The sequence below is a fragment of the Marmota monax genome, unplaced genomic scaffold, assembly GCF_021218885.2.
Source record: "Marmota monax isolate L192 unplaced genomic scaffold, Marmota_monax_Labrador192_F-V1.1 WCK01_AAM20220418_F8-fsc00023, whole genome shotgun sequence".
Classification (NCBI taxonomy): domain Eukaryota; kingdom Metazoa; phylum Chordata; class Mammalia; order Rodentia; family Sciuridae; genus Marmota; species Marmota monax.
In genome coordinates, this window is record NW_026692907.1 from 6,886,301 (window position 1) to 6,901,906 (window position 15,606).

At 36.1% G+C, this 15,606-nt stretch overlaps 1 protein-coding gene across 4 annotated transcripts in view; it reads right to left on the reverse strand.

Annotated features, from left to right (window-relative positions):
• Nucleotides 1-6,718: 6,718 nt before the first annotated feature.
• The window catches only part of Oma1 (OMA1 zinc metallopeptidase), a 62,859-nt gene continuing 53,971 nt past the window's right edge, over nucleotides 6,719-15,606 (reverse strand). For 3 of the 4 annotated variants that reach the window (XM_046451119.2, XM_046451121.2, XM_046451120.2), the window contains exon 9: nucleotides 6,719-7,168. In XM_046451119.2, coding sequence (XP_046307075.1) covers nucleotides 6,956-7,168 — 213 coding nt within the window. In that variant the 3' untranslated portion in view covers nucleotides 6,719-6,955. Of the gene's footprint in view, nucleotides 7,169-9,031; nucleotides 15,331-15,606 lie in introns of those variants that run through there. The other variant, XM_046451122.2, reaches the window with a different exon arrangement.

Consider the following 15,606-nt stretch of genomic DNA (forward strand, 5'->3'; position numbering starts at 1 on the left):
ACAGCCAGTAAGGAAGACAGAATGTGAATCTACAACTTCTGAACTCAAATCCCTAAACTAGTTCCCCTGAGAGGAGTAGCTAGTACATTGAGATTAGTTAAGGTCAAAGCTGATGGCCTGCAAGAGTCTGGGTAGCCACAAGTGTCAAATGAGGGTTATAGGTACTCTGAAGAAAAATAAAGCAGATAGTAAGATTAGCAAATGACTAAAGAGTGAAGAACTGGTGGGGGTTTTTTATACCCTGCCATAGGTGGGAAGAGGTGATATAAAAATGTCACTGGGTACATGGGTGAGACTTTCCCTTTGCTATGTTAGTAAAGTTCACCCAAAAGCTACTTCAAACATTTAAGAAACAACAATTGCTTGCTTATTTGCACTAATTTGTTCATATCTCCATTCATTAAAGCTTTCAATCTTTTGGCTTGAATTCACTTAGCACTAATGTGCAGTAACATGTCAAGACTAGCTTTCGGTTAGGTGATTGGTTCATGGCAAGCAGAGTTGCTATTGAGAAATAAGATACTGGAAAGTGTCAGGGACTGTGAAGCAGGAGAAAAGTGTTCCTACAGAACAAAGCAAGGACCCCAAATAAATGTTTCCCTGTCAATTGTTTTCATTTGTGTGTAAAAGCATGTTAAGACAGTTGAACCTTTTGAGTCTCATAGACCTGGATTATCTTTGTATCTCTGGTCAAGCACCACAGTCCTATGTGACCCCATTTTTTTAGTTATAAATTGGGAGAATCAGCCAGCCTTTACAGGATTGCTGTGAGGATTAAAAGGAGAGAAAGTTTGTAGGATCTTGCCTTCAGTAGGGATCAACAAATATTAGTTCCTATTCTCCCAGCCTATCATATGGAGAATGGAATGGTGATTCTAGGAAAAGGCTGGCCTCATTTCTCTATACTTAAACATCAGAATATAGAAACCGATGAATGTATTAGTTAGCTTTCTGTCACTATGACAAAATACTTGAGAAAATCAACTTAAAGGAGGAAAGATATCTTTTGGATCACAGTTTCAGAGTTTTCAGTCCCTGGTCACTTGGCTCCACTGTTTGGGGGCCTATGGTGAAGCAGAACATCATGGTGGGATGTGCACTGTGAAGCAAGGCTGCTCACCTATGGTGGTCAGGAAGCAGAAAGCAAGAGGTAGGGGACTGAGGACAAAATATGCCCCCCAAGGGCACTTACTTTCCCCAGTGACTTACTTTCTCCAACAAGGCCCCATCTAAAAAGTTCCACCACTTCCCAATAACCTGTTGAACTTTGATACATCAAAGGGTTAACCCACTGATGACATCAGAGCCCTCATGATCCAATCACTTCTTAAGGCCCCACTGCTGAACACTGCATTATAAACCAAGCCTTCAAAACATGAATTTTGGGGGTGGGGGGGACATTTCATATCCAAGCCAAAACAATGGAAATCAGAAGCACTATCCAGACCAGGGCACATCATCAGTTCTAAGCTATAATAGGCCACATAAATGGCCATCTTTCTGGAAATGCCCTTGCTAATAATGCCAGCATGTAAAAATCCGTGTGAGTACAGTGCTTTGGATGCTGTTTGAAGAATACACCTGTTACTGTACTTAAAACCCCGAATAAGCCTGAAAACTAAGCAGGGTAAATGTTACCATCCCAGTTTCCCTTAGAAAAAATTAAGACTAGTAAGACCAGTGATGTTGCACTTGATTCTTTTACACCATCAAAGGGGAATAATGAAAAAAATTAAATTCAATTTGCTTCTGTGCAAAAACAAGTGGAATATTGAGGTTTTCTTTCCAGAAATGAATGAGGTATTTCTCACCATAGATTACAGAACTCTAGGCCCTAAAATAGGACTTTTACCCTTCACGTGTATGAATATGTTTAAAATGGATATGTTTACCTTCTGTCATAATAGTATTAAAATGACTAATTTTAAGTAGGGGATAAAAGTTACTGGTCCTGCTGTTTACAAGTGAGGGGTGAAGGGAAACACACTTTCCATACACTTATGAGATTTGCCAGCTGAAGTGACAAGTTAACTTTAGAAGATACATCCTTAAATATAGAACAATAAAATCCTCCAGTAGACCATCCATCATATCTAACCAACAAAAATATGATCATTCTTTGTATCTATTGGCTAAAATTACTACATGTTAATTTTACTTTTTTTTTTTTTTTTTTAATATTCTCAAGGTGTGGGGGAAAGTAGAGCTGATTTTAAACCAACACAGCTCAAGATTAGGTTCCAGGCCCCTTGTGGTCTATGAAGATGGTGGTAGTAGGAATCTGCCAGCTATGCTTAATATTTCCAAGAGCCTAACTAAAAAGTTTCAGATTTTCTCTCGCATAATTAGGCCACCAAGACAAATTAAAACCACAAATTTCTGTTCCTTTGGCTGGAATTTGGAAATGGCAGCGGGCACATGATGATCAGAGACCCTGATTAGTCTAATAATATCATAGAATCTCAGAGAGCTGAAAATAGGACCACACTGTGACTTCTGCCCCTTGCCCAGCCAGCCGCCTCAACTCCTAAACAGCTGGGGCAGCGAGAGACCATGGTCACAAGTTCAGACACTCTGATCCTTTGACAGAGAGCTGTGGTACAAACTCCTTGTGCACAGGAAAGGAGTGCTTGGTGATTAGAAGCTGGGAGCTTCTAACAAATCTGATGGAAGTCAGTGGGCCAGGTATAGAGGGTGGAATATTGAGGGTTTTTTCCCAGAAATGAATGAGGTATTTCTCACCACAGATTACAGAACTCTAGGCTCTAAAAGAATAGGACTTTTACCCTTCATTTGTATCAATATGCTTAAAATGGATATTTTTACCTTCTGTCATAATAGTATTAATATGATTTTAAGTAGGGGATAAAAGATACTGGTCCTGCTGTTTACTAGTGAGGGGTGAAGAGAAACACAGTTTCCATACATTTATAAGATTTGCCAGCTGAAGTGGCAAAAAATGAAAGAAAGACACAGACTTCAGAGTCAAAAGATGAGGGTTTGCAGTTCAGTTCTACATTAAGAGTTAAGCAGTACAGGACACACTGCTTAATATCTTTGAGCTACAGTTTCCAAAGAAAAAATGGAAGTGATACCTGCTTCTCCAAAGAGAAGCAGAAAGAACACTGGATTACAAATCAGTGAGACCTTTAGTTCCAATCCCAGTTTAGCCATTTACTTGAAATATATGCTTAGATAATTTGCCTAATTCCTTCAAGCTTAGTTTCTCCTCTATGAGTAAATAATATCATTTTTCCTTCCAATATTATAGGTTAGTTTTGAGGATACGGTGCAGGTAAAAAAAAAAAATCCTTGTGTGGTAAAGCAAATAAACTATCAAATTTACTATCAAAGCAAGATAAAACTTAGGTTCTTTTTGCTGAGATAAATATCATTTCATTTTAAGGAATTACTCTGTTTCTTTGCCTGCTGAAGGAGGATAAACCTAACAGGTTTCAATTCTAGTCCTGCCACTTCTTCACTGGGCCCTGTGGTTGCATGTTCCATCTCACATTTTGTTTGGTGGTGTTGATGGTGCCCCTCCTCAATTCCAGGGCTGGATCCGGATAGGTCCAGGCCAAACAGGATGTTCCTGTCCCTTGCCATGGATTGCTTCAGGGATACAGTTAGAGTGTTGAAGGCTCTGTTCCAATAGTTGTAGGCTGAGTTGTTCTTTCTACCTGGGTATGAATGAAGCATGTAACCACAAGAGCTGCTGACATCCACCTTAATAACATTAGGGAAGAGTGAAGCCACAGTTGAGAAAAATCACAAAGAAAAAGATCAATTGCTTTGCTTACATCATGATCCTCTGGATTAAACTATGCCAAAAGGTAGTTCACTTCTGGGGTTTTCCATTAGGTGAGGCAATAAATTTTCTTGACTCAGTTTGAGTTAGTTTTTCTGTTCTTACAAGTAAAGTTTCTTCCTCATCTTTTCATAGCTTAGCCGTGGGCAAACTTCACTGCCCCTCTAAACTTCAGTTTCCTGATCTCCAAAGGGGACATATAATATCTATCATTTACAGGATTGAACTGAGGTTCAAAGGCACTTGGTACAAAGCAAGCATTTGATTTTTCTAAAAAAAAAAAAAAAAAATGGTTATGTTTGAAGCTCTAGGCTTTATGCTGCTTTAAGTACATCATTTTACCTAATCATTGCATCAAACCTCTGAGGACAATAAATGAAGACATGGGGATTACAAAGTTGCAGTGATTTGGCCAGAGTCCCAAAGCTAACTCCCAAGAGGCAAAGTTTCACAAAATGTGACTGTTTTTTCCTTTTTTCATTCTCTTATCCTTTGACCAGATGATTGATGTTGAGTATACAGTAATAATAAAATATTAATTGTATGCCCATAATGTGCCATGACTATAAGGTATTAAATATATACCAATAAATACACACATTCTCTTTTTAGAGGATACAGTTTCACAATTATCTGCATTGTAAAAGAGATTAGATGAAGTCTGTGCCTTTACTGGCCTCATGCCCCTAATGATTGAGCTAAACAGCCAACATCTAAATCTTATAGGCACAGGGATAGTGCAGACAACAACAAGAAAAATTCTACAACTAAATGCTGAAACATATAGAGGTTGTTTTAATAAGATACTTCAAATACACACACACACATACATACACACACTACACATATATCTTACATTCTAATTGCTATTTGTTCCTAAAACCTTGGACCAAAATGTAATATTTCTTTTATATTTGATTCCATGGGTTAAAAAATATTTTTTTCATATGCATTATAAAGATATTATCTCTATTTACTCTTTGCTTTTTTTTCTTTGACATGATGTCAACTGGTATATGTTTTCTAGAAAGTCTGAACACCACAATCAGATGTGACAATGGGGTGGAAGGAAAAATAGACGAGGGTCTCCACTACACTATTTTCTTAGGAAATCTGCAGGGAAATCAAACACTGTGTTTTACTGTTTACCTCTGGGTGACATTCTCCAAACGTCTTTACATGTTATGGAGTGCCTCTTACAAAACCCAGTCACCAGGAGAGTGAAGAATGACAGTATGTAGAACAGGCACTGTGAATCTCTCCCTTACAAGTGTTGTCTTTTGTGCAGATCAAGAAATACCTTCTGAGCAATACATAATAAACCCTGGAAAAGAAAAAATAGGCTCTGAACTTGTCTTCTTAACAATTAACAAATAATTTATCAAAGCAAACTGAACAGTATTAGGACACATCCTAAATGAGACTCCACAGGCTCCCACATGCAAGGAGGGGCCCCACTTTCCTATACTGCCTCACTACTGCAGATTTTGATAGAAGCATCTAAAAGGAAGACCTGAAACATCATCCTGCAGACAAGGTAAGTGGTCTCAGGTTTTATGCGGGCATAAAGATGTTTACCTGTATTGAAGCCACACATGAAGAAACCAAAAAACTAGAATTTTTTTTCTTATCTGTTGATAGCTTAATCTTAAGATACTTAAGAGTTGTGGAAAATAGAGTGGTAGTCAGATATACCTTTGCTCTTCTTACATTGGAAGTCAGATATAGATTTAGTCTTCTTACATTTTTTAACCTCTTCAAGCCTATTATTGTAACATGAAAATAAAACCTTCACAAGGTGGTAGAATAAATGAATATAGTCCAACTCATAGTAGATGCTAAAAAAAATAGTTACTTTCTTTTTCCCTTCTCAAAAAAAATTATTTATTTAATAAAATATGTTTTAAGGAAAATTCTGTCCTAGGAATATAACTAGAACAGTGTTAATCTTTACCAGTTTGGGAGCACAAATAATACTGTATAAGTAAAACTCATATTTGAAAATTTTCTCCCAAATGTATACAATACCATAATTTCTGGGCATCACTGGGGATTTGTGCTTCTTTTCTCATCTTCCTCCTCCAGCACTGTTGTGTTGTTTTTTTTTTTTTTTTATTGGTTGTTCAAAACATTACATAGCTCTTGACATATCATATTTCATACTTTAGATTCAAGTGGGTTATGAACTCCCATTTTTACCCCGTATACAGATTGCAGAATCACATCGGTTACACATCCACTTTTTTACATAATGCCATATTAGTAACTGTTGTATTCTGCTACCTTTCCTATCCTCTACTATCCCCCCTCCCCTCCCCTCCCCTCCCATCTTCTCTCTCTATCCCATCTCCAGCACTGTTGTTGATGTCTGGTACGCAGGAGATGAACATGGGGACAGCATCTCATTCCTTCTCCTAGTGGTATCTCAATGAGAATAGAGTGACTGTCTTCTCTGAGAACCCCAGGGATTTCCAAACTATAATACTGCTGAGAACCCAAAACGACATAACTTTACTAAATATGCTGTGACAACATGAAAATGAACATTTCTCCCAATTTTGTTGTTTCTACTATTGCCTGGACCAAAACCAGCACTTCTTGTGCTTCTCTACTAAAAGGGCTTCTTCGGCATCAGCCTGTGACTGTTTCCCTTGTCATACCATCCATAGGTGAAGACCAGGAAATTTTCTATCCCAAGGTCCTCATGTCCACATAATCTCTACTTTCCCCACCAATGCAAACCATTTCCTGCAAACAGATACCTTCAGACATCCATTTCCCAGTTCATCATAATCACCAAACTTTGGAATCCAGTTTAGGCTGAAATCCTGTAACAACTATTACACATTCAGATTTCTTATCCGCTAGGGGTCTGACTTTCAAATCAAAGGCAAGTATGAGAAAGCAAGATGTATAATATAAATTTATTCTGTGACATTTTTCTCATTAAAGATATTTTAAAATACATCACTATTTTATGAAAAATAAATACCTCATAGAAGAATTTAGATAATATCTGTAATATACATGATTTGACCCTGGATATTCTTTTTTTTTTTCATTTTGAACATCATTTCTTAAAAAATAGCACAAAAATGATAAGGATTGCTGTATTCTTCACATGTCCTTAGTCTCATAAATTTTAATTCAACTGTCAGTTCTTTTCTCAACTATGTATGTTAATGGTATTTGCTCCTGTTTTTGGATTGGAAGAGTATCCATTTTCTGTTTCTTAACAGTGATATTTAGGTCCTCTTTTTCTGATTCTTCAAGAAAATGCTTCATGCTGAGTTTGAATAGCAATCGAGGGTCTGGTCCAGAAAGTGGTGGGCAATTACAGATCTCTCGAATTTTGAGAGCCTATAACGAAAGAATACAGTGCAATTCCTGATATATTTTATGCAAATCAAATATAATGCATTCTGTATTTTAGAATAAAAGTCATCTTAATTAAAACACACTAAAGATAAACACAGATAAATTCATGGTAAGTATCTACTTACCATCATTTGCTCAAATAGTATTTTTAAACAACAGCAATTGTATCTACAACTGCTCAAACGCTCTGTAAAGAATAAATAAATCTTAGAGATATCTCTATAGTTTCAAACTCAAGCAGACCCTGAGAACAACCATTCAGAGTAACAATAATCTGAAGACTCTTGAGAGTGTTTTTTTTTTTTTTAAAAAAAAAAGGAAAGCAGTAGAAATACATGTCTGAACATACTGAAAAAAGACATACTTGGATAGCATGGGATGAAATTCATGCAAATAACAGAAAAGGAAACAAAATCAAAATCAGGAAAATTATAAACTGTAGGAAAAATAAAATGCTGTTGGGGAAGGAAAAGTCATCACAGTGCATTATGTGGCTCAGCTACAACTACAGGATGGTTGCAAGTTCCAGGACAACATTTGGAACTTAGCAAGACCCTGTCTCAAACTGGGAAACAAAAAAGGGCTGGGGATGTAGCTCAGTGGTAGAGTGCCACTGGGTTCAGTCCCAGTACCTAACTAAACTCACAATTTTCATTAAATGGTTAAAATTTATGGGGAAGAAGAGAGCTGAATACATGTGTGTGCATGCACAGGTATGATGATGGTAAAAGGGAGCTTATGTCTGGTACTGTTTAGTGGAAAGCAAATAAAAGACCTAAAACTGAAAAGTTAGGAAGTCGCAACATAAGCAGGCTATTTAGATATAGTGGGAAATTTTAAAAATTATGCAATAAACTTGGAAAGTAATTAACCCAAAACTGAGGGCAGGATGGGGGAACTACTGCTTCAAGTAATTACCCTTAACTATTGACTTAACTCTAAAGAAGGCCCACGAATAACTTGAAGATCTTAAAATATTTGTATGAAAAAAAGTTTTAATATTTAAGTGGTTTTAAAAGAAGGACATTTAAGTAGAAAAGTTGGTTCAGTATTTTTTTTTTCAGTACTTCTGACTTTTTTTAATATTTATTTTTTAGGTGTAGATGGGAACAACACAATATCTTTATTTTTATGTGATGCTGAGGATCAAACCTGGCCCCACCCGTGCTAGGCAAGCACTCTACCGCTGAGCCACAATCCCAGCCCCAACTTCTGAATTTTTGATAGTGAAGAGTACTAAGGGAAGTAAAAAAGACAGAAAGGGGGATAGTAAGTATCTGGGGGAGTGGTAAAATTTTAGAAAGGCTGGACAGACAAGGTCTTACTAGTAAAAAAAAATGACTCTGGGCAGGGAGGAGAAGACCTAAAAGACTTAAGAGACCACATGGCAATCTTGGGGAAAAGCATTTCACAAAGGAATGAACAGCAAGGAATGCAAGGGAGATGGAAGTGTGGAAAGCTGGTGAACCAGCACAGCACAGGTTAAAGAACAGAATAAGATCGAATGTGCTCTCACAGGTACATCCTTTACATTGTACTATGAATAGGCCTGCCTCTAATATTTGCAGGGTCCAGGGCAAGACTGCAAATTGAGGCCTGGTTACCATGTGTCTAAGTATCTACAAGCTATAATCCAAGGTAATAAACTATTATATAAAGGAAGTTCTATTCTCCTACTTCAATGAATATCCACTCAAAATTACCTGTATGTCCAGGTATAAATTCTTGAATTTCAGAATGTGTAAGGTTGAGGGAGAGTCTACTCTAGTTCCTTCTACTAGACTGCTGTCTGTTCCCTCTGTTCCCCTCCCCTCCCCTCCCATTCCATCCCATCCCATCAGGCCTGTAAGGGCCTATGTGTGCACATGTATCCAAAGGAATAGGTCCAAAAAGGCCCTGGAAGCAGACTCAACCATGTTTGGGCAAGGTACCCAGACTAATGGCATGCAGGTTCTTAGACGGGAATATCCCCTTAAACCTCACAGGAATGTGGGGTAAGAGGCAAGTGGCATGCAGTCAGAGAAAAGTCAGAAAGGAGTCTTCTTCGGTTGATGGGGCTAAGGCAGGAACCAGGGATAGGAGCATGTCTGATAGATGAGGCTATTTTTTTACCAAAGTAAACTAAAGAGGTATGCACAAATGGTGGGACTCTATTTCATATACAACCAGAGAAGTGAAAAATCCTGCTCCATTTGTATACAATGAATTAAAGAGCTTTCTACTGTCATGTATAACTGATTAGAACTAATAAATAAGTAAATAAAATGTGAAGCTCTTTGCTGGCAGAGGCTTTGTCTTACTTCCCTTTGAATCTCACAATACAATAGATTTAAGATATTACCTCTATTGAGCATTAACTGTTTGTCAAAGTAAACTTAATTTAAATAACAAGAAAAGGTTTCCCTGCTATACAATTGAGAAAGCCAGACCCTCAGGGTGAGCTACTGTCCAAACAGGTACACTTTTGAGGGTACAAGAGATGATACTGAGATTTCAGGCATAAGCCAAGACTTTCTTGGCTGAACTGAAACATACAGGCACCCTTCACAACTACAGCGACTTTCTTTTCCAAGTGAGAAGTTTATCTGCTATACCACATGTCTAAGCCCCATGCTGGCATCATTAAAAGGAGAAAGTATGGAGTCCAGCACAGCAACAGCTGGCACAGCATTTAGCAATGAAGAAATGCACAGAGAACAGAAGAGGATGCCATCTCCATTATCTTTCTAGATTTAGTAAATACTGTTAAATTCTCTTATTCAGTCTTTTCATATATTACAAATAATTAGACCACCACACTGAGTAAAGTAGTAGGTACACATCATTCAGAATAGTCATGGTTGCTGTCTGTAATTTACTTTGTATTTCTCTACTACTGGGCATCTGAATTGTTCCCACAGTTTTATTTGGCTTTTATAAATTACCCTACTATAAAAATATTTGTTAGCTGGTAGTGGTGATATATGCCTACAATCCCAGCAACTCAGAAGGATCACAAGTTCAAGCTAACCTGGGTAGATTAGGAAGACCTTGTCTCAAAAATAAAAAATAAATAGAAGGGCTGGAGATGTAGCTCAGTGGTAGAGTGCCCCATGTTTAATCCCTAGTACTCAAAACAAACAAACAAACAAACAAAAAAAAAAACTTTGTATTAAAAAATCTTACATTTTAACCTCCACTTGGGTTTACTTGAAGCAAAACTCTCAAAAATAGAACTATCTGATCAAAGAACAGATTATAATTTCTGTAATATAGGACCAGATTCCTTTCTAGCAGAAAAACTTAATCAATTTATAATGACATCAGCAATATAGAGATATTGAGTTTAGTCACAATCAGGATAACATAAGATTTCAAATTCTTATCAAGATAACCACATATTCCAAACACCAGAATCCTCAGAAATCATCAGTTAAATTTTACAGATGAGAAAATTGATCCCCAAAGAAGTTAAATGACTGGTAGGGAACAAAAAGTTGCCTTGGAAATCTTTGTAACAGTTTTATTTGCCAAAATTTGGAAGTAATCAAGATGCCCTTTAGTAGATAAATAGTAATAAACTGTGGTACATCCAGACAATGGAATATTATTTGGCTCTGAAGAGAAATAAGCTATCAAGTCATGAAAAGACAAGGAGGAACTTCAAATGCTTATTAATAAGTATAAAAAAAGCTAATATGAGAACGTTATGTGACAGTGTGGAAAAGTCAAAACTAAAGAAACTAAAAAATCATTGGGAGGGATAAGTAGGCACCAATTTTTTTTTAAGGCATTGAAACTATTCTGTATGATACTCTAATGGCAGATGCATGCCATATCTTTGCCAAAACAGAATATACACCACCAAAAGTGAACCCTAATATGAATTATGGACTTTGTGTGGTAACAATGGGATGGTGTAGGTTCATCAATTGTAACAAATATACGATACTTGGCTGCAGGATTTTGATGGTATGGGAATCTATACCTGGGGTCAGCTAATTCTGTATTCCTCCCTCTCAATTGTGCTGAAAACCTAAAGCTGTTTTTCTTTTTTTAAAAAAATGAGAGTCTGTTTTTTTAAGTATCTTGAAAGTAAAAAAAGGGATCAGAACCTGTTTTCTATCTAATGCTTTCACCCAACATGCTTTTTTGTGCTAATGCTTGCTTGTACCACATGATATGCTTCTTGAGTAAATTCTTTTACTGAATAAATGTATTTGGCATGTTTGAGCTGTTTCTTTAATTGCTAGAAAAACTATGTTATCTTTCATAAAGATTTTCTATTGCTTTCTTCATATGTAAACTGTGTCTCTCCTCCTATTATCAAAGCAAAATTCTATAATATACCACATATATTTCTATAAAAGCTTCATCTATTTTGCAGAGTAAAATTTTATCTGCTATCTGGATAAAGTATTTTTATTTGCTTTATTATGCTTTAGGATGCTGACATCTTTTTACTTTTATAAATTCAAATCCATCTTATTAAATATACGTTTATATCTTCAAAAGTGAGCAAATACTTTCCTAACATACTGCTAGAATATGATTTTCTACTTTTTTTATTTTGTTGTCTTGTTTAACTCCATGTACTGCACATAATAGGCACTTAATACATGCTAAATGTATATAGAACATATATAGAACACTAATCATTGTCATAAGTGTCATAAGGAGAACATTCTAAGGAATTTATAGCCTAAGAGAAAGCAAGAAGGGCTTTAATGGCGAGAATATATGGTTCTGAGAGTCCTGAGGAAGATCTGAAGTGCATAGAGATGAGCCAACCCAGGGTAGTTTTGGTTTGCATTTCTCTAATTGCTAGCAATGATGAACATTTTTTCACATATTTGTTGACTGATTGTATATCTTCTTCTGAGAAGTGTCTGTTCAGTTCCTTGGCCCATTTATTGATTGGATTTTTTTTGGTGTTAAGATTTTTGAGTTCTTTATATATATTCTAGAGATTATTGCTCCATTTGACATGTGTGTGGTAAGAATTTGCTCCCAATTAGTAGGCTCTCTATTCAACCTCACTGATTGTTTCTTTTACTTAGAAGCAGCTTTTTAGTTTGAATCCATCCCATTTATTGATTCTTGATATTAATTCTTCTGCTATAGGAGTCTTATTAAGGAAGTTGGGGCCTAATCCGACATGATGAATTTGGGCCTATTTTTTCTTCTAACAGACTCAGTGTCTCTGGTTTAATTCCTAAGTCCTCCACTCTGAGTTGAATTTTGTGCATGGTGAAAGACAGGGGTTTAATTTCATTTTGTTGCATATGGATTTCCAGTTTTTTCCAGCCCAATTTGTTGAACAGGCTAAGTGCATGGACACTGACCGTTCATTTTGTGCCTTGCACCATGCCAGGTATCGTTCACATGTTTTCGAAACTGATGTTACAACATGAGTCACAGTTTAAGTCCTGGGCCTGGTATATAATCCTTACCATAAAGTGTCTTATAAAGGAGGCAGGCAATGAAGGAGAGAAGCAGGTAGAACCTCATCCACACAAGTACATAAAGCAACTCCTTTAAGATATTGCTTACCCTGATTTTAAATATGAAGAAAACCAAAGGTTAGATTTCCTTTCTCAAAGTTAAGTGGCTAGGTCAGAAACAAAGGCCAAGACTCCTGACACTCTGCTATTTTTTTTAAACAATTCAACTTCCTATGAGCCTCTTTTCCCCATCACCAACTATTAATTTTCCTAGATGCTAATGTTCTATAAAGCTGTGGAAGTGCTATTCAATTCCACTGCCAACTTTTCTATTTTTAGCCCACTATTATATTGCTTATTTTTCCTATCATTACCCACCATGCACTCATTTATATATTCACTAGGCATCTCAGAAACTGTCACAGGCACTAAGGAAACAATGAACAGGGGCTTTACATTCTAGGGTAGAGACAGACAATAAAAAAGTAAACAACATCATTTTGCATGAAGAGCATGAAAAGTGTGTTGTGTAGAAAAATGAAGAACAACTGTGTGGAAGAGAGGCTACTTGACATTGAGGGATCACAGAAAACCACCAAGGAGGTCACGCCTGTGTGAAGAACTGAAAGTAGGATGTTCCAGGCAGAGAAATAGGCAAGTAGAGGGGCTCTAAGAGGAAACAAGCTTGATGTAAAATGGCTGGAACCAAGAAAAACCTGGGGGTGGGGGCAACAAGTGATAAAACAGGAGAGGAAGGCAGTGGCCAAATTATGTGACTTGAAGACTAAGTATGGAGTCTGAATTTCTACTCTAAGTTAGATAAGAAGCTTCTGGCAGGTTTTAAGCAAGGAAATCACATTAAAGAGATCATTCTGGACATTTATTGAAAACAGGGTTTTAGGAATTGAGGTGAAAAATGGAACAGGGAGACTAAAATAGGGAGTGCATGTGGTAACTGGGGAAAGGTGATGGTGACTTGTACCAGGGTGGTGGCAGTGGTGAAAGAGGAGGACAGATTCCTAATGCACTGTAGAGGAAGTCAAAAGATGTTCTTCTCCTTGATAGGATGCAGACAGGAAGGAAAGAGAATCAGCAAAGATGAACCCTACATTTCTTCCTGGGGGGCAATAGTTTTACTTTTAAGATGACACCCATGAATCTAAGGATAACTTACTTGCTTATGATAAATAATTGTTGAAACCTAGTATTCTACCATCTGATGATTAATGAAACCAGTCCAAAAATTCTTTTAAAGGTATATTTATCAAATTGTAGAAACAAAATCATTTATGCTAATGAAATGACATAGGATGAATCAGATACTCGATAACAACTCTTTTTATATCTTGAGGCTGGGATTAGTCACTGGGTAATTGTTCTTTCAACTTGTGAAAAAAATTCTCCAAAGTAAATCACCATCAGGGATAGATGCCCTTTTCTTTCTTCACATGTTAAAACTCTATGGGTTTATTATAATTGGGTTTTTTTTCATTTGATTATTTGTACCTAACTGCTTTCCAAAATTAATTTGAAGAGGTTCATTCTATTTTACTATATTTTCTACTTCTAGCTGCAATCACTCTGGCAATTCATGCACATACACATATGCACACACTTTAATTACTGATTTTAACCTGAGCTATCAATTAACATCATCTAACTAAAACTACTCTCCCAAATAATTCATCTTTATAGTATGTTAATTTATCTCTTCTCCAGATACTATTTTCATTTTATTCCTTGTCTAACTGATCCAATGATTATTGCCTTAACGAAATTTCCCAAAGAATCAACTACTGTCCTTTGATTCCTGCTTAATTTTATTAATTCTATTTCCCTTATTTGAGGCACTTATAATTATCTACAACTTTTCTCTTTTTCTTTAATTAACAGAGACATTTAAATTGATTAAATTCTTTCTAAATATAGCTTTGGCAGCAACCCATAAAAACAGAAAAACCTCATTATGAAATTTATTTATTGTAAGGTATTCTCATGTTTGTTGATTTATCTCTCACCTTTCATTCACATTGTTTTAATTTTTATGTGGTCATTTACCTTTCACTTTTATTATAATAACTTAATACTATGTTCTGAAATTTTAAATCATAACATTTTATATTACAAACATAATATTTTGTGAAAAGTGTGCATTTGATTTACTCCTTTTACTTAGCATTTTGTTTCTTATGTCAGTTACACCTTATTTTACATATTATACAACTGATTTTTAAATTCCTTACTTGTTTTGTGGTTCTTTAACAATGGCATAATATAAAATTAAGAATGATATAATCATAGAAACTAAACTGTGCAGTTGATTTAGTTCCTGATCATCAATAGATTCTGGGGAAAAAACACCGATGCTAATGAGTACTTCATTGACATGTTGTTAGAGTTACATTTATGAAGGATCTTCCATCTTAAAAGACAAGAATATCAGTATGGCTAGATATCATACCAAAGTGTATTAATTTTTTGGTGTTTTTTTGGTTGTCTTTTCTCCTAGACTCATACTTCTTCAAGAATCTGAAGAGTAAGGTTCAAAATCATTCTTACTCTGGTATGACTGCTTTTTTACCTAGGTAGCCAGTAAGAGCCCATCGTTTCAATGAAGACTGGATCCTTCATAAATTTAGATATTCAAGTTTTGCCATGTCAGCAGTTCTCATGCGTGATATTCTGGGAATCTTCTAAAAATCACATCTTGAGAAATAGTATCTAAACAACGACAACAGAAAGTGAGTTATATAGATGCCACAAAGAAATGAAGACACCGGTAAAAAAATGATCGCATCTGTCCCTCATATTGTTGCATGCAACGTGGATTTCCTGGTGTCTTTCAATATTCTTTCATTTTTTGGACATTTTTTGGCTTTGAGTGTTTTAATTCGGTTGTGCTATGTTCCTCTAGCTTCCAAATCAATAAGTCTTTGTTCTGAGGCATCGATTCTGGTTTTTATAGCCTCCACTGAAAGTTTTATAGCTCTGCTGTAT